General features: G+C 35.4%; 2 protein-coding genes and 1 long non-coding RNA gene across 6 annotated transcripts; 2 read left to right on the forward strand and 1 right to left on the reverse strand.

Moving 5' to 3' along the window:
- Positions 1–425: 425 nt before the first annotated feature.
- LOC136232152 (uncharacterized) lies at positions 426–12,837 on the reverse strand. Of its 2 annotated transcripts, none has more exons than XR_010690337.1 (6): positions 12,473–12,837; positions 11,881–11,960; positions 3,960–4,032; positions 2,230–2,276; positions 2,071–2,129; positions 426–788 (listed from the first exon to the last, which is right to left on the reverse strand). It is a non-coding gene; the product is annotated as an uncharacterized lncRNA (long non-coding RNA). The 2 variants fall into 2 exon arrangements; XR_010690338.1 differs by having other exon boundaries at positions 2,071–2,132.
- Positions 4,163–7,989, forward strand: LOC136232136 (G-type lectin S-receptor-like serine/threonine-protein kinase At1g11410). Of its 2 annotated transcripts, XM_066021177.1 has the most exons (7): positions 4,258–5,591; positions 5,795–5,920; positions 6,155–6,360; positions 6,518–6,728; positions 6,877–7,114; positions 7,207–7,357; positions 7,441–7,989. In XM_066021177.1, exons 1-7 carry the CDS (start codon positions 4,292–4,294, stop codon positions 7,744–7,746), a joined length of 2,538 nt encoding a protein of 845 aa, XP_065877249.1. In that variant the 5' UTR covers positions 4,258–4,291; the 3' UTR covers positions 7,747–7,989. The 2 variants fall into 2 exon arrangements, with proteins under 2 accessions (XP_065877250.1, XP_065877249.1); XM_066021178.1 differs by lacking the exon at positions 7,441–7,989 and having other exon boundaries at positions 4,163–5,591; positions 6,877–7,118; positions 7,207–7,329.
- Positions 8,239–11,789, forward strand: LOC136232139 (G-type lectin S-receptor-like serine/threonine-protein kinase RKS1). Of its 2 annotated transcripts, XM_066021184.1 has the most exons (7): positions 8,241–9,540; positions 9,768–9,893; positions 10,158–10,363; positions 10,499–10,709; positions 10,851–11,088; positions 11,183–11,333; positions 11,427–11,787. In XM_066021184.1, the coding sequence occupies exons 1-7, from the start codon at positions 8,277–8,279 to the stop codon at positions 11,733–11,735; spliced, it is 2,505 nt and encodes an 834-aa protein (XP_065877256.1). In that variant the 5' UTR covers positions 8,241–8,276; the 3' UTR covers positions 11,736–11,787. The 2 variants fall into 2 exon arrangements, with proteins under 2 accessions (XP_065877257.1, XP_065877256.1); XM_066021185.1 differs by lacking the exon at positions 9,768–9,893 and having other exon boundaries at positions 8,239–9,540; positions 11,427–11,789.
- Positions 12,838–18,069: the final 5,232 nt, after the last annotated feature.

Raw genomic sequence — 18,069 nt, forward strand, 5'->3', positions numbered from 1 at the left:
GCATTAGATTTGAATTTCAACTTAAGTATTTGGTTGATAACTTGATATAATTTCTATTTGGATATTAAAAGGGAAGACCACTTGGCAGATTTACGAAAAGTCTTCCTTAGGTAACACAACTTGAAGATGAACCTTCTATATAAAATTGGATCAAATGGAAGACTCATTTACATATTTAACCGATTTACTCAACCTACTACATATCTAGATTGTTTTTGTGTGACTTTCCCATAATACCCTCAATATGTTTGTAATTATACGGCACGGCTGTCTCCGTCCTGTCGGACTTCGCGAAACCGATGATTTCGCAAAGTATGCAAAGCTAACGTTGGTTTAGTAGATGATTTCAATTAGCATATGCGAAATCTGGACGTATTATAAACAAAATTTGCGAAGTGGTATATAACAACAAAAAGGCACAACAACAAGGGATTTCAACATTAAGATCATAACATTATCAAAATTTACAACAAGATTGTCACAATAACAAAATCATAACATTATAAAAAATTTACAACAAGATTGACACAATAAACTCCAAACAAATCATTTCAAAGTGAACGTGACGAATGTGGACGGAAATTTCTCCTGAGAAATGGAAGTCCAGACTTTTTGGGATGGATGTGTCTCACGATACAGAACAAGATTGACACAATAACTCTTAACTAATCACTTTAAAGCTGAATGTGACCAATCTTGATGGGAATTTCTCCCTGTATTAGAAGGAAAGTCATCTCATCTGCATCCGAGGACACCGCCTTCTTGCGGGATGTTATGTATTCAACCACCTTCAGAAAAATTTAATCGTGTTAGTCAGAAAAAAAAAAGGAAGAATTGGCTTCGCGAAACGAGGATTCGCTAAGTATGCGAAAATAAATGTGCAAGGAAGGGAGTGATTTTACTTAGCGAAACGATGATTTCGCGACGTCTGCGAGGAGAAATGTGACGCTCTGACTTCGCGAAACGATGATTACGCGGAATATGCGGGAGAAATTTATCGAATTACCTCGCAAACTTCGCGTAATCATTGTTCGCGAAGTTAAATCGATAAATTTCTTCCCGCAGACTTCGCGAAAACGACATAAGCTAACTGAATTTCTATGGAAAAACGCAAAGAAAACAGTATATACTTACATTTTTCGACAAAAACAATATGATAAACTGGGAAAAACGATGAAAATAACGTAGAATCGTCATTTCTTCGATGGTCACAAGAAGAAAGAAACCAAGAAATGAGCAGGAAATGGAAGATGAAGAACCATGACTTCGTTTTCTAGGATTAGGAAGATGAAAAATCAAGAGATGAAGAGAAGAAGAAGAGAAATACATGGTGATTTGGAGAAATGGTGCAGATTTCGTGCAATTTAAAGGAAGATAAGAAGATCAAAAGTCTGGGAATCATTAATGGAAGAGCAACCAACCGTAAACAGTCTAGATATGTAGTAGGTTGAGTAAATGGGTTAAATATGTAAATGAGTCTCCCATTTGACCAAATTTTGTAATTTTCCCATATTAAAATTGCATTTTTAGACTAATATTTAAAGTTAAATATTAATATTTTATTTTTTATAATATTTTGAATTTGATAAGATTCGGTTCGATTCACGAGTCCCAATTCAAAAAATGAGGATTTAGAGTCACGAGTCGAATCTCGATTTAACAACTATGGATTAGAAGAGTTTGGGGTTACCCCAAAACTAAAAAAGGTAAAGAGAATGATTATATTAGTAAAGCAGACACTAATAAAAGGAATGGAATCTACTCTTTCCTAGGGATGAGCAAAACCGAACTGAAAAAACTGAACCTAACTGTAATTCGATTCGGTTGGATTCTAGATTTTCAGTGACTTCGGTTCGGTTAGATTCATTTTTTTAAACTGAACAAAACCCAACTGACATTATGTTATTATTAGGTTTAGACTTTTAATAATTTTTTCGGTCTGCTGCGTCATTCACCGCTGCTGTGGATATCAATCTTCCATTGCGAAACAAAGGAACATCGTCGGTGACATAAAATTCAATTGGTGAATCAGAAACATAAAATTAAAGATATTAATAAGTGCACACCTACCTTGCTCATTCTTGTCATCATTATCTCTACCACTTTTGATTTCGCTACTGATCCCTTATCTGCTGAATCAGAAACATAAAATTATTGAAAGTAACCATATCATAACCCATCCCCACAAACAAAGTCTAATCGATTTTGTAAAATAACAGAAAAACTAACTTGAGTAGCAATAGTCTGGGATCTTGTGAGTCTTCAAAGGTGGATCTCTGTAATGGAGGTGAGGTTAGTTTACTTACATTAAAATTAAATAGGGGTTACTTAATAGATGGAGGAACTAATGTCCAATTGAAATATACTACTATGAAGATCATTTATCATTTAACATTGACAAACTCTATTCTAATTTCTAAAATATGAATGGTGCTTTGTTCAATTCGGTTCTGACAAGAACCGAACCAAACTAGTCCAGTTCGATCTGAACCGAAACGAATTAAAATCCGGTTTGGTTCCGTCCACAAAAAAAATCCTCTTGTTCAGTTCTATTTAAAACCGAACTGGATCCTTTGCCGAAACCCCCAAACAAACGTCCCTTTAATTTCTTAATTTTTAGTTTTCAGTTTTACCATACTAGAAGCTGACTGAGTCTTCATTATAAATCATAAAAAAAAAAAAAACTGAAAAGCAGAAAAATCTGATTCATAGATTTATCTGATTCAACAATTTATGGAAGTTGACATGTCACTTCAAAACAAAAAGCAGCCATCTAGCAATTCTATAGTGTAAAATTAATGTGGAGATGAAAATGAAAGCAGTCAAGAGTCAGAAATATATGAAAGCACTCAAAAGTCACGAGTAATTATTTTTATTATAATATTCGATCAAATTCTATAACTGGTCAAAAATTTCCAAATCCTTTGATCAATAATTGTTTCGGTTAACATATGTCCAACTAACATTCTAATGTGATTGTATCCACACAGATTGGGTAACATAAAACCTAATTTTGAAGCACAGCCATCTCCTTGTGCATTAATTTTGCATTTCTGCTGTTAATTATTAATTTTACTTCACAAGATTTTTGAAATACAACTGGGAATAGGATATCCTAGCTTCTGCCAGTTACAGCAGATGCTTGCTGTTCCCATCACTGTTCAAGCAATCGTATCGTATCTAACCATGGCTAGAAGCGAAGGTTTGACGTGATTGCGGGACAATGGACATTAGAAGTTTGACCTGTATCCCTTTAAAAGGGTAATTCTGGTGTTCAATTTTTATTTTAGGTAATAAATATTTAACTTCATTTCGGGACTAAGGCTTTGTTGTTATTGTTGTAATAAATATTTAACTATTTTAGGTAACTAAATAGTTGATGGTAACAAACCTTAAGGACTTATAATGTATTATTGTAAATACAAGGACTAAACAGTGTGCTCGTTAAAAATGTAGGGACTAATAAAAGATTTACCCAAAATAATATTTGACAAAGCAACGAAGGGAGTAATAGTTTTATAGGAATTCTTGGAGGTATGCACATCAGAAGAACAACTAATATTTATTTAACTCAGATAGCTGAGCCTTTATTTCTTAAATAAAATAAAGTAATGTGCATAATACCTAAAAATTGATATTTTATATATATATATATATATATATATTTCATAATACTGTTTAAATTGTTTTAATCAAACACAAAATTTAAACTAAACATTATCAGTTAAAAAAGAAAAAAGAAATCTTTATGAAAAGTCATTTTACCACTATGACTTCTTCATAAACAATTTATGAAATGTGATTTTCAGATCATAAAGATATCTTATTCTTTTAAGTTCAACATTTTATTTCTTCTGTAACCAAAAAAAACATTTTATTTCTTCAAGCAAGAACATTAATAATTCTCAATAATTGAAGTTTTAATACTTAATATTTTATTCTTAATTTCCAAACCTTACCATACAAAAAGTTTAATTGTCTCCCATAAAAAAGACAGCAACACGTGGGATTCAACAATGTATCAAAGTTGACCTGTCAATACAAAACAAAAAGTATTAATGATAATTGATTGGGTAGTTGGAAAATGAAAGAAGTTAGAAATTATTTAATTTCCACTTCAGAAGCCTATCATGGATAATAAAGAGATCAAATCAGATAGAAAATATCCATGAAAGCAGAATCCCATATGAAAAAGAAAATTCCAAACTATTGAAAAGTACATGAAAATAAAGAAAATTCCAAACTATTGAAAAGTACATGAAAATAACACACAAAGTCGTGGAAAAGTATCATGGCTGTCAAGAAACTATTACTGCAATGTTTGCTTCTAACCCTACACATTCCATCATACTTCTCCCTTCATATCATTACAGCAAACCAAGCCTTAAAAGATGGGGACCTTCTAGTCTCCAAAAATGGCAAATTTGCATTCGGATTCTTTACTCCTGGCAGTTCAGGCTATAGATATCTTGGCATATGGTTCCACAAAATCTCAGAACCATCTGTAGTGTGGGTAGCAAACAGAAACCATCCTATCAATGGCTCTTCAGGGTTTCTATCAGTTAACTCATATGGGAACCTTGTACTATATAATGATCTTGACCAGAAAATTCCACTGTGGTCGACAAATGTTTCGGGTAAAGCAACTGATCCTTGTGTTGCTCAACTCTTGGATTCTGGAAACTTGATATTGCTTCAAGGAAAAGGTGGAAGAATTCTATGGCAAAGCTTTGATTATCAGACAGATACCCGTCTACCAGGAATGAAACTTGGGAAGAACATGAAGACAGGTCTAGAATGGAGCTTAACATCATGGAAATCAGCAGATGACCCGGGAATAGGAGAATTCTCCATCAAGGTCGACCCAACGGCAATGCAAATATTTCTATATAAAAAATCAAAACCTCTTTGGCAAGGATATTTATGGCCTGTAAGGACATTCTCCGATTTATATAGCTATAATACTGTACTCAATCAAGAGGAGGTGTACACGAGCTACTCCATAGCTGATGATTCCATGATCACAAGACAAATTGTGGATCATACAGGAACCTTCAGGTGGCTAAGGTGGAGCGAGAGTGATAGACAATGGAAGGAGTTTTGGTCGGTACCTAAAACTCCATGTGATCTGTATGCACATTGTGGTGCCTTTGGTAAGTGCAGTTCTAGCAATTCTGATGCATTTGGATGTTCTTGTTTACCTGGTTATGAACCCAGATCCCCAAGGGACTGGTATCTAAGAGATGCATCCGGAGGATGTGTCAGGAAGAGAGAGGAATCTTCCTCGTTCTGCAGACATGGAGAAGGGTTTTTGAAAGTTGAAGATGTCAAGTTTCCAGACAGTGGGTTTCTGAAAGCAGAAGACGCCAAATTTTTATACACTTCAGCTTTTGGTTTGTTTCACATGAATATGAGTCATCTGGAGTGTGAAAAGGAATGCTTAAGGAATTGTTCCTGCACTGCATATGCAAGCATAGATGATGATGAATCAAGGAATGGATGTTTGACATGGTATGGAAAATTAATGGACACAAGGGATCATGTTGCCAGAGGATTTGATATGTATGTTCGTGTTGATGCAATCGAAATAGGTATTGAATTTCTGCGGAACAATTATTCAGAAACACATATCATAACTTGACGTAATAGAAATTCTGTGTCAAAGTGTGCAGCCTGTGCTGCACAAACTGTGTATACCTTATTGCATTATATTTGAAGCTACAATCTAGAGGAAAAGAACCATTTTTGTCTTCTGCCTTCTATTGACTAATGCTTTTTTTTTCCACTGATGCAGCTGAAAGTACCACGCGGTCAAATCTATTTTTCAGAAATGGTTCAAAGATTCTAATACTTTCTGTCAGTTCCGCATGGCTTACAATTATCATCTTTGGACATTTGTGGATCCGAAGGAACAAGAGATGTAAGTAAACAAACCTACACATGAACTGTAGTCTACAGTTCTACTATTGTTCATTCTTTTACTGCAATTTGCAATTCGAACCGCTATTCTTTTCAATAGTTCTAAGGCATAGGAAAGGCTATATTCCCTATTTATAAAGATGAATATTTGTCTGAAACTGAATGCCACATAAAGTACCTGGATACCAAAAAGTAAAGAAGATTAATCATTAGATTTCAATTTGTTTAAGGGCAGTAATGAAGAAAAAAGCAGAAAAAAGAATATTTGATCCTACCTCCGGCTCAATATACTACAAAAATACTTTGGTCGCAAATGAGCTCAGGCAGAGCAGTCATCCCCAAGACATATCATTTGTTGATCTCAGCACTATCATTGCAGCCACTAATAATTTTTCTACAACCAATGAACTTGGCCAAGGTGGTTTTGGCATAGTATACAAGGTAATTTCTCTATACAAAATATGAATTCAGATTGGATTTCCCAAGCTCTATGTTCACCTCATTACTGTAGGTTTGTATTACTTCTGTGATTGTGAGCTTCAGCAAAACATGGGGAAACAAGTTCTGAGTTCATTGACTCTTCCAACAATAATTTCAGGGTAAGCTAGTTGATGGACAAGAAGTTGCTGTAAAACGATTATCTAAGAATTCAGGGCAAGGGATTGAAGAATTTAAAAATGAGGTTATGCTTATTGCAAAGCTTCAGCACAAGAATCTTGTAAAACTTCTCGGATGCTGCGTTGATGGAGGAGAGCAAATGTTAATTTATGAATATTTGCCAAACAAAGCCTTGGATTCCTTTCTCTTTGGTAAGTATTTTCATCCATCTATAGCTCTCAGTATTTTGCTGTCTAATCGCAAACTTTATGAAAAAAAGAGTTATGACTGAGTTGCACATACTACTGAATTATACTAATCCTAATTCATATATAAAAGAATATCTAACACGTGTTGTAGATCAAACAAGGAGATCATTCTTGGACTGGAGAAAACGCTTTGCAATCATAACTGGAATTGCCCGTGGGATCTTATATCTTCACCAAGATTCAAGGCTGACAATCATTCATAGGGATCTAAAATGCAGTAACATTTTGCTAGATGCAAATATGAATCCAAAAGTTTCAGATTTTGGCATGGCTAGAATATTCAGGATTGATCAAATCCAAGAAAAAACAAAGAGAGTGGTTGGAACATAGTAAGTATGTGATGATATGATAGTTGGTTATTGTGTATAAGTGAAGACGTTGAAATACATAGTAATCTTTTTTGCTATAATTTCGTGAACAGTGGCTATATGTCTCCAGAGTATGCTATCTTTGGAAAATTTTCTGTAAAATCGGATGTTTTTAGTTTCGGGGTCATACTTTTGGAGATTGTGAGCGCGAAGAAGAACAATGGCTTTCAAGAAAGCGATCCTTCCTTAACCTTGATAGCATATGTAAGTGATGGGAACTCTTTGTTTGAATAACATAGCCATCAATACTGGTTCAACCTCATGTACTAATCTGATGAAGTATACAGGTATGGGAATTATGGAGACAAAACAGAGGAATGGAGGTAGTTGATTTGTCACTGGAAAGGTCATATGCACCCCATGAAGTTTTAAGGTGCCTTCAAATTGGGCTCTTATGTGTTCAGGAAAATGCTGCTGACAGACCAACTATGTCAGAAGTTATTCTGATGTTAAGCAGTGAGGCTGCTATTCCTTCTCCAAAACAACCTGCTTTCCTCTATAGAACATCTTGCATCAATACCTCAGAAGAAGTGGAGAAGAGAGGATCAAATTCTATAAATGACATTACCATCACAAAGGTTTTAGCTCGCTAAAGATACTGGCTCTTACTAATTGCTTGTGATTACAACAGTTGTAGGAATTCTCAGAGTGGAGGCATGTGCATTATGAGAAAAATGGATATTTTTATTTGACTCGAATATTCAAAATTTATACCTGATTCTTTATTTTTAATTTTCAGTTTTACCATACTAGAAGTTGACTCAGAGAATAAGAAAAACAGAAAAAGTCTGATGCAAAGATTTGTCTGATTCAACAATTTATGGAAGTTGAAATGTAACTTCAAAACAAAAAGCAGCCATTAGCAATTCTATAGTGTAAATTGATTTGGAGATGAAAATGAAAACACTCGAAAGTCAGAAGTAATATTTGAAAGCACTCAAAAGTCAAAAGTAATTATTTTATTATAATATTCCAAGGAATTTTATAACTGGTCAAAACTCAAGCCTGAGTCTCAAAAAGACCAAAGAAAAATGTCCATGAAATCAGCATCCCATTAAAAAAGGACAAATTGCAAACCCTTAACAAGTTCATAAAAGTAACACAAAGCCATGTGAAAAGCATCATGGCTGCCAAGAAATACTTTTTGCATTTTTTGCTTCTAGTCCTTCATTTTCCCTCATCTGGTTCTATTGATATCATTACCACAGACCAAAGCTTCAAACAAGGGGACTTTCTAGTCTCCAAAAATAACAAGTTTGCATTTGGGTTCTTTGCTCCTGTCAGTTCAAATTACAGATATCTTGGAATATGGTTCCACAAAGTTTCAGAACCATCTGTAGTTTGGGTGGCAAACAGGAATCATCCTATCAATAGTTCTACAGGTTTTCTAACAATTAACCCATATGGGAACCTTGTACTATATAATCATCCTGTCCAAAAGATTCCGCTGTGGTCCACAAATGTTCCAGGTGAAGCAACTGGCCCTTGTGCTGCTGAGCTATTGGATTCTGGAAATTTGGTTTTGCTTCAAGGCAGAAATAGAAGAATTGTATGGCAAAGCTTTGATTATCCCACAGACACCCATCTGCCAGGAATGAAACTTGGGAAGAATAAGAAGATAGGTCAAGAGTGGAGCTTAACATCATGGAAATCAGTAGATGATCCAGGAATAGGAGAATTCTCCATCCAGGTAGATCCAAAGAACCCAATACAGGTCTTTCTCTATGAGGGATCAAAAGTTCTCTGGCGAGCGCCACTATGGCCAAATAGGAATTTCTCAAATGTGTACAGTTATATTTCTGTTGTCGATCAAGAGGAGGCATACACAGTCTACTACATCAATGATGATGCCATTGTCACAAGACAAACGGTGGATCATACAGGAATCTTCAAGTGGCTAATTTGGAGTGAGGGGGATGGCCATTGGAAGGAGTTCTGGTCAGTCCCTAAATATCCATGTGATCAGTATGCACATTGTGGTGCCTATGCTAAGTGCAGTGCTAGCAATTCTGATGCATTTGAATGTTCTTGTTTACCTGGGTATGAACCTAGATCTCCAAGGGAATGGTATCTAAGAGATGCATCAGGAGGATGTATCAGGAAGCGAGAGAAATCTTCCTCAATTTGCAGACATGGAGAAGGGTTTTTGAAAGTCAATGATGCCAAGTTTCCAGACACTTCATCTGTAGCTTGGTTGCGTATGAATATGAGTCATCCAGAGTGTGAACAGGAATGCTTGAGGAATTGTTCCTGCTCTGCATATGCAAGTATTGAAAATGATGAATCAGGAAATGGATGTTTGACATGGTATGGAGAATTAATAGACACAATGGATCATGTAGACACCAGATATGATTTGTATGTTCGCGTTGATGCAATTGAATTAGGTACTGAATTTCTACAGAACAACTATTTTGAAACACGTAATATAGATAGAACTATAGAAGTAATAGAATTATACAAGTAAAAGAAATTATTTTGCGATGTTTATAGCCCATGCTGCACAAATTGTGCATAGAATCTTTTCACATTTGAAACTTGAACCTAAAGGAAAATCATCATTTTGTCTTCCTCTGCCTTTTATTGACTAATATTTCTTTTTCCACTCATGCAGCTGAAAATGCCATAAAATCAAATGTATTTGTTAGAAAGGATTTGAAGATTCTAATACTTTCTGTCACTTCAGCATGGGTTACAATTATCTTATTCACCTATTGGTGGATTAGGAGGAATAAGAGAGGTAAGAAATAAACCCGGACATGGCATCATGTTCGTCCTTTCTCCTAAGAATGTAAAATAATTCATTCAAAGAAAATCATTAATGTTTTCAAGATGATCTAGCACATCACTATAGTTTTGAAGATGATCTAGCACACAATGGACTATCTTCCCTATTTGTAGAGATGAAGATTTGTGATTTTTCTGAAACTGAATGGCACTTTAAGCACTGTGACACCAAAAAGTAAAGAAGATTAATCATTAGTTTTCAATTTTTGAAGTACAGTATCAAAGAACAAACTACAAAAAAGACTATTTGATCCAGCATCAGGTTCAATCTACTACAAAAATACTTTGGTGGCAACTGAGCTCAGGCAGAGCAGTCATCCCCAAGACATATCATTTTTTGATCTCAGCACTATTGTTGCAGCCACTAATAATTTTTCTCCAACTAACAAACTTGGCGAGGGTGGTTTTGGCATAGTATACAAGGTAGTTTCTCTATAAAATATTTATTGGATTTCTTGACTTGGCTTGCATAATCTCTGTCTTTGCAAGAATCAGCAACAGCATAATCCAACTGAATTTATTGGTTTGAGAAATTTACTCTTCCAGCAATAATTTCAGGGTCAGCTATTTGATGGTCAAGAAGTTGCTATAAAACGATTATCCAGGAGTTCAGATCAAGGAATAGAAGAATTTAAAAATGAGGTTATGCTTATTGCAAAGCTTCAACACAAGAATCTTGTGAAACTTATCGGATGCTGCATCGATAGAGCAGAACAAATGTTAATTTATGAATATTTGCCAAACAAAGCCTTGGATTCCTTTCTCTTTGGTAAGTACTTTCATCCATTTATTCTCTCAGTATTCTTGCTGTCTAACAGCAAACTGGTCAAAAAGGGTTATGACTAGGTTGCATATGCTAATATGAATCTATAAAATAAAATAAATTAAAAATTCTAAAATGGTATTGTAGATCAAACAAGAAGTTCGTTCTTGGAATGGAGGAAACGCTTTGATATTATAATTGGAATTGCCCGTGGGATCTTATATCTTCACCAGGATTCAAGGTTGACAATCATTCATAGGGATCTAAAATGCAGCAACGTTTTGCTAGATGCAAATCTGAAACCAAAAATTTCAGATTTTGGTATGGCTAGAATATTCAGGGTTGATCAAATTCTAGAGAAGACAAACAGAGTGGTCGGAACATAGTAAGTACAGAATGATATAATGGTTGGTTATAGTGGATATATGAAGAAATTGGAATATATGTTAACTTTTATTTTCAATCCTTAACTTCAACAGTGGCTATATGTCTCCGGAGTATGCATTATATGGAAAATTTTCTATAAAATCGGATGTTTTTAGTTTTGGGGTCATACTGTTAGAAATTGTGAGTTCCAAGAAGAACAATGGCTTTCAAGCAGAGGATCCTTATTTAACGTTGATAGGATATGTAAGTGATGGAAACTCTTTGTTTGGTAGATAGCCTGTCTATAACTGATTATAATGGATCATCCTCCATGTGCTAATTACATGAAGCATGCAGGTCTGGGAATTATGGAGACAGGACAGAGTATTGGAGATAGTTGATTCATCAATGCAAGGGGCATGTCATCCCCATGAAGTTTTGAGATGCATACAGATTGGGCTCTTATGTGTTCAAGAAAATGCTATGGACAGACCAACTATGTCTGAAGTTGTTCTGATGTTGAGCAGCGAGACAACTGTTCCTTCTCCAAAAAAACCTGCTTTCAATTATGGAACATATTGCAGCAACACTAACACAGTAGAAGTGGGGATGGGAGGGTCCAAGTCTACAAATGAGGTTACAGTCACTGTAGTTTTACCTCGCTAAAGAGAATCCATTAAGCTACTGTATTATAAGAATCCATTAAGCTACATCATGAGAATGACATATAGTTGAAACATTTCCTTGCACATTTTTATTGACGATTACAGGTAATAGCATTAAACATTTCAGCATGAAAATTAAAGCTTACCCGAATGGATATCACAATGGGGCAATCTGTTGGCTGTCCCATGTGGTCATCTCCGTGCACCTGCAATTGCATTCTCTCACCTGGTTTTAAATACAAACAGAGAGTGGACAAAAAAATTAAAAATAGAAGCTGCCAAACTGAGAAACTTGGTCTTGGCAATCAAGGGGCTTGTTGGCACAAGCTTATGGATTCTATTCTTTCATATCTAAATCCCAGCAGTTAAAACAATATTGCTATCACCACAGCAGTAAAGTTATATAGATAATTGAAGAGAATAGAACAGTAATGCACATTAAAGCATATATCCTCTATAAAGCTATCAGTGTCAATTTTCAGTTTAGTCATGTAACAGCATTCATGGTTATTGCATCCAGATTCTCCTTTATTGCTATCCTTCTATAAACATACACAAAATCCTATATATTTCAACGTATAGCTCAATATTCCACAAAGAATGGCTCCATACAAAAGAAAATCTTTAAACAACAAAATATAATTCAATAAGCATCAATGTGATTCAACTATACCCTGTACGTAAAGCTTCTAATAACAAGAATTTGTAGCTCTATTACTAACACGAATGAAAACTTACCTTATCAATCCGATTTGGGATTTTCATAAAACCTCCATTAAAGGTGCCATTTCAGCCCTCAAGTCCTCTGCCTTCTTTTCGGTCTCCATTGATTTTATCCTTGTTCTTTCCTACATGGTACTGAGAAGATAGTGGAAACCATGACTGAATTTGAGTTGGCATTACAGTGTTCTTCTGTCTTCTTCAGTTCTATTCGAATCTCCAAGCTGGCTTTCAAATGCAAATCGCAATCTCGCATTCATAAAGACACCGAAAGGAAAATGTATGGGACTGTCCACCGGTGGTGAATGATAGATATAGTGGTGGCGAGCATGCTCACCGGCGATCGACGATCTTCCCTCAGTGGCGTTTTCGCAAATGTTTTGTGTGGGATATACTAATGTCCAATGTGGTCCTTGAGGATTGGTTCTTTGTTACTGCAAGTCTGCAACTCATTAGAGAAAATGAGAAATTTACTATTTAGTCCTCAAACTTTTATTTTCTATTATGTATATTTAACTTAAAAAATTTAGGTTAGGCCTAATACACAAATAACCCCTGAACTTATTCAAATATTGCAACTGTCCCCTCCAACTTTCAATTATAACAACTTACCCTTCAAACTTGTCCAATTGTAAAACATAACCCCTCAAACTTGTCCGATTGTAAAACATAACTCCAAATTGGGATTTTTTTACCCCGTACTTGAAGCAACCATAAAAACGTTTTCCCGGATTCGTATCACGCCATGAAATCTTCAATGGAGCTATTTCTCCACATAAACACATTTTCACCTCCATAATATCCCAAAACTTTGAATCAAGAAATCACTAAAAACGGATAGGAATAACAAAAAGAAGAAGAAGAATGGAGGATTTCTGATTTACCGTTAGGTTAAAAAATAAGTTGAAGAATTGGGGATTTGGTTACTTAAATACTCTTTTTTTTTTGTCTAAAGATCTGATTATCACATTATACGAGTGTTGCAGCTTTTGTATTTCACGTGTTTCTTCAATTGCAGTCCATGTCAGCAATTTGGGGTTCTGTTTTACAATTAGACAAGTTTGAGGGGTTATGTTTTGGGTAAATTACATACGTGGTATACAACCTTTACCCCAAATCACACTTTGGTGTACAACTAAAATTTTATCACACTAAACCGTACGAACTTTGGGTGACCTCCCACTAAAGTGTACAGCCGGTTTTTGCTACCGGTCAATGCTAGTCAACTATGCCACGTCAGCATTTTTCATTGTAGAATTAAAAAAAAGTAGGACCCACTCTTTATGGAATGACTAGTATAGTCTTATTCCTTATAGAATTACTAAAATATCCTCATCTTCTTCCTTCAACCCTCTCTCTCATTTCTCTCTCTAAGTCTTCTCTCTCACTCCTCTCTCTCTACCATTTCTCTCTCACTTTTCTCTCTTGAGTCCAAATACGAACGCAGCAGTAAACGATGAACTCTTCTTCAAAATCGTCGGCCACAACTTCACAGTAGTCGAAGTCGATGCCTGTTACACTAAACCCTTCATCACCGACACAATCTTCGTCGGACCAGGCCAAACCACAAATTTCCTCCTAACACCAAATCAACCCACCGGAAAGTACTTAATCGCAATTTCCCCTTTCATGGACACAATAGTCGTCGTCGACAACGTCACCGGCATCGCTTTCCTAAGAGACAAAGAAACGACACCATTTTCCCCCTTCTCCTAACATCTACACCTACAATAAATTCAACATCAAAATTCCTTGAAAATCTTCGAAGCTTGAACTCCGGATCTTAGCCCACAGATGTTCCTTTATCAATCGATCATTCCTTATTGTTCGCGATCGATCAACTTTATCAGTCGACCATTTTCCCCCTTCTCCTAACATCTACACCTGCAATATAAGTGGGGTTTTTACAGATGATTTTTCGGGGAATCCTCCGACGCCATTTAATTATACTGGGAATTTTACGGGGAGTATGGCAACGAAGAATGGGACTAGAGTTTATAGGTTGGGGTTTAATGATACGGTTCAAGTTGTTTTACAGGGAACGAGAATTCTGGCGCCGGAAAGTCATCTGTTTCATCTTCATGGAGCTAATTTTTGTACAGTTGAGAGAGCAATTGGAAATTATGATGCTATGAATTATCAAAAAAGTTTAATTTAGTTGATCCAGTTGAAAGGAATACACAAAGTTATAGATACGCATGGCGTAATTTTACTTTTACTGGGTTCATTTCACATCATCTGTATGGTAGAGAGAGGAGTGAGAGAGAAGACTTAGAGAGAGAAATGGGAAAGAGGAATTGAAGGAAGAAGATGAGGGTACTTTAGTAATTTTATAAAGAATAAGGCTATATTGGTCATTCCATAAAGAGTGGGTCCCACTTTTTTTAATTCTACAATGAAAAATGCTGACGTGGCATAGTTGACCAGCGTTGACCGATCATAAAAACTGGTTGTACACTTTAGTGAGAGGTCACCTGTGTTGGTCCCGTGTGATTAGTTCCAAAGGGGGGGTTAGGAACTAATGTAACTTTTTCGCCTAATTAATCTTGCTGACTTGGTAATTTTGATGAGTTTATTAACTCAGCTTTGGTCAGCTTGGTCGATCTTAATGTAAGACAGCTTTAGTCGGATGCTGACTAAGACTGTTTCACTTGAGAGTTGGGAATTGACACTTTTGTGGTCAGCTTCCAACTCAGCACTCTAATTTACTTAGTGTCAGCTTTAAACATTTTATATGCTGAGTAAATATAACAAGCAACACATGCACATATATATATATTTAAGAGAGTTAGAAATTACTCAGTATCACTTATCCTAGTTCGGCCTCTCTGCCTACGTCCAGTCCCCAGACTCGTCCGGGCTTTTAGAATCCAATACTGAGCTCTTTAAAGGTAGAGCACAAACCGGTTACAAGGCAGTTGAATATGCAAGAGTACCTTCCTCTATTCGTCTACTCAACTCCTACTAAGTGCTACAACCCAGCACCTAGATTTCTCTACCACTGAGTATTTACAACCAAATACTCAGCACAACACTCTCAATTCACAATTGATACAAATTGCTCTTTTTCAGATAAAGAACACTTTAGATGATTACAAAATAATCAATCTAGCATTTACACAAGGAATAGAAAGTGGGTGTAAGATTTCTTTCTTGTTTTTTAGTGCTTTGAGCTTGGATTTTTCTCTCTTGTATATTTTGTAATTCGGCAATGATCCAAGAGGATTGCTTGTCCTTTTATAGTTGAACCTTGAGGATCAAATGATTTGAATTTGATTTGTCCGTTGAATCCAAAACAGCTCTTTTGGGGGACAAGCTTCTGGTCAGCTTCAGATGTGCAGGCCAATCTTGTTTTCTGATTTCTTCAGATGTCAAGCTTGTCTTCTTCCTACAGGCTTTGTCTTCTTGCGGCAGTTTGTCTTATAGCAAAGAACAGTTGACCCATGCATCTCGAAATTTGGCTTTTGCGTAATTCCAAGACTTCAATTATTGGTGCAGACAGTTGTCGGATTTGTCTTTTAGCTAACGGATCATTCATGCTGTCCTGAAGATCACTCAGCTTTACTTCGCTAGTCATTGTCTTTGATTGTCACCAAATCTCATACTGGGTTCTTTTTTACTCACCTTCCATGGTCAGCTTCGTTCTACAAGATCTAGTTCTGAAGCAGACTTCTTTTATGCTGAGCTTCGTTCCACTCAGCTTCTTTGATCAGCTTCATTCTAAAGCTGTTGTTTTGAAGATGACTTATCTTCTCTTGTGTTGAGTTGCTCTTCACTCAGCTTGTATTGTGTTCTCATGCTGACTTTGACTTGTCTTAATTTTTATTTCCTTTTGCATTTATATTTATACTCAATATTGAACAAACGGATTAGTACAATTAAATCAAATCACTTAAATTTAATTGTCTCTTAATCATGGATTAAACTTAAATGATTTTGTCAAATCAAAATCTTGTGGAAAGGTGTTTCAACAACCTGAAGTTCGTACGATTTAATGTGACAGAATTTTGGTTGTACACCAAAGTGTGATTTGGGGTAAAGGTTGTACACCATGTATGTAATTTACCCGTTATGTTTTATAATTAGACAAGTTTGGGGGGTAAGTTGTTAAAATTGAAAGTTCGGAGACAGTTACAATATTTGGACAAGTTCAGGGGGTTATTTATGTATTAGGCCTTTAGGTTAATTTCAAAGAAAATCTATACGATTTTATACTTTTTTTGTAGAGTAATTTCTTTTTTTTTTCTCAGCTCTCGGGTTTGCCATTGTTAAAATGTTAATGTGGGGTAATAGCGGAGGGCAATCCTTGCCTCACGTCAGAAAATATCCATAGGCTTTGCCACTGTGGTTTGTGCTGTTTTTACAAATCAGTATTTGTGGTTTGCTACTGTTAAAATGCTGATATGGCAGAGGTATTTTTTCCTCAAATTTTGTTGCCAAAAATACCTCTGATTAGGATTTATTTTGATTATGCTAATGGCGTAACCTACAGAATTTGTTTTGACCTGGTTGGGAAAACTTTCTCTGAAAGGGGCTGTTTTCCAACGAGGGTTGGTAATATTTATAAAAAATTAATTAATCATTACGGTGCCTTTGGCACCGTAATGAGCAATTGACAGGAATCTTTGGATTCTTGTCAATTAGTGTGGGCAGCGGCTTCACGCCACTGCCCACACAAATATATATAAAAAAATTAATTTATTATTTAATAAAAATAAAAAATAAAATTTATAAAACAAATATAAAAAAGTTTTAATTTATTATTTGATAATAAAAATATATAAAAATTATACTAATGTTGATTTAATTTGTATAACTTTTAAGTATGATCAATTTTAACCGTACATTATCGAAAATTTGAAAAGACTTTTTTGACTATTATTTAGCTACGTCGGATCTTCTAAACCAGCTTGTCGATAAATTAAAACAATTTCATACATTTGTTTTGTAACTATATTAATAACATAGTAAAATATTTTAGATAGTTTCAAAAAACTAAACCGGCTACATATAAATTAATCACAAAAATTGTCTAAAATATTTTTATATGTTATTAATGCACTAAATATTTTTTTATTAGTAATGCACTAAATATTTAACCTTAATGTTTCAAGCGAAGTACAGATTTAGCCATAACGTATGAAATTGTGCAAAGTTAACACTAACATTTCCATACAGGATCAATTTTAATCATACGCTACCGAATATTTGAAAAAACTTGTTTGACTGTTATTTAGCCACATCAGACCTTTTAAACCAGTTTGTTGGTAAACTGAAGCAGTTTCATATATTTTTTGTAATTAAATTAATAACAAACTGCATTCGGACTGGATCAACTGTCTTCAGGCTCTTGACAACATGCGGTTTGTAGTCTCACACACATTCCGAGAGGGGAACCAAGTAGCGGACTGTCTGGCAGCCTTTGGTCGCACAAGTCAAGCGGTAGTCTGGTGGGCAACAGCTCCTAGTTTCTGTCTTTCTTTTATTAATGATAATGCTATTGGCCGTTTGGCCTACAGATTCTGTTAAACTTTCTTGTATTTTTTGGCTATCTTTCAATAAATTGGGTTGAGTCTTGTGGTCTGTTCGGAGGTGCCAACATAGTTGGGATGTCC

This window comes from Euphorbia lathyris, chromosome 6 (assembly GCF_963576675.1).
Source record: "Euphorbia lathyris chromosome 6, ddEupLath1.1, whole genome shotgun sequence".
NCBI classification, from domain to species: domain Eukaryota; kingdom Viridiplantae; phylum Streptophyta; class Magnoliopsida; order Malpighiales; family Euphorbiaceae; genus Euphorbia; species Euphorbia lathyris.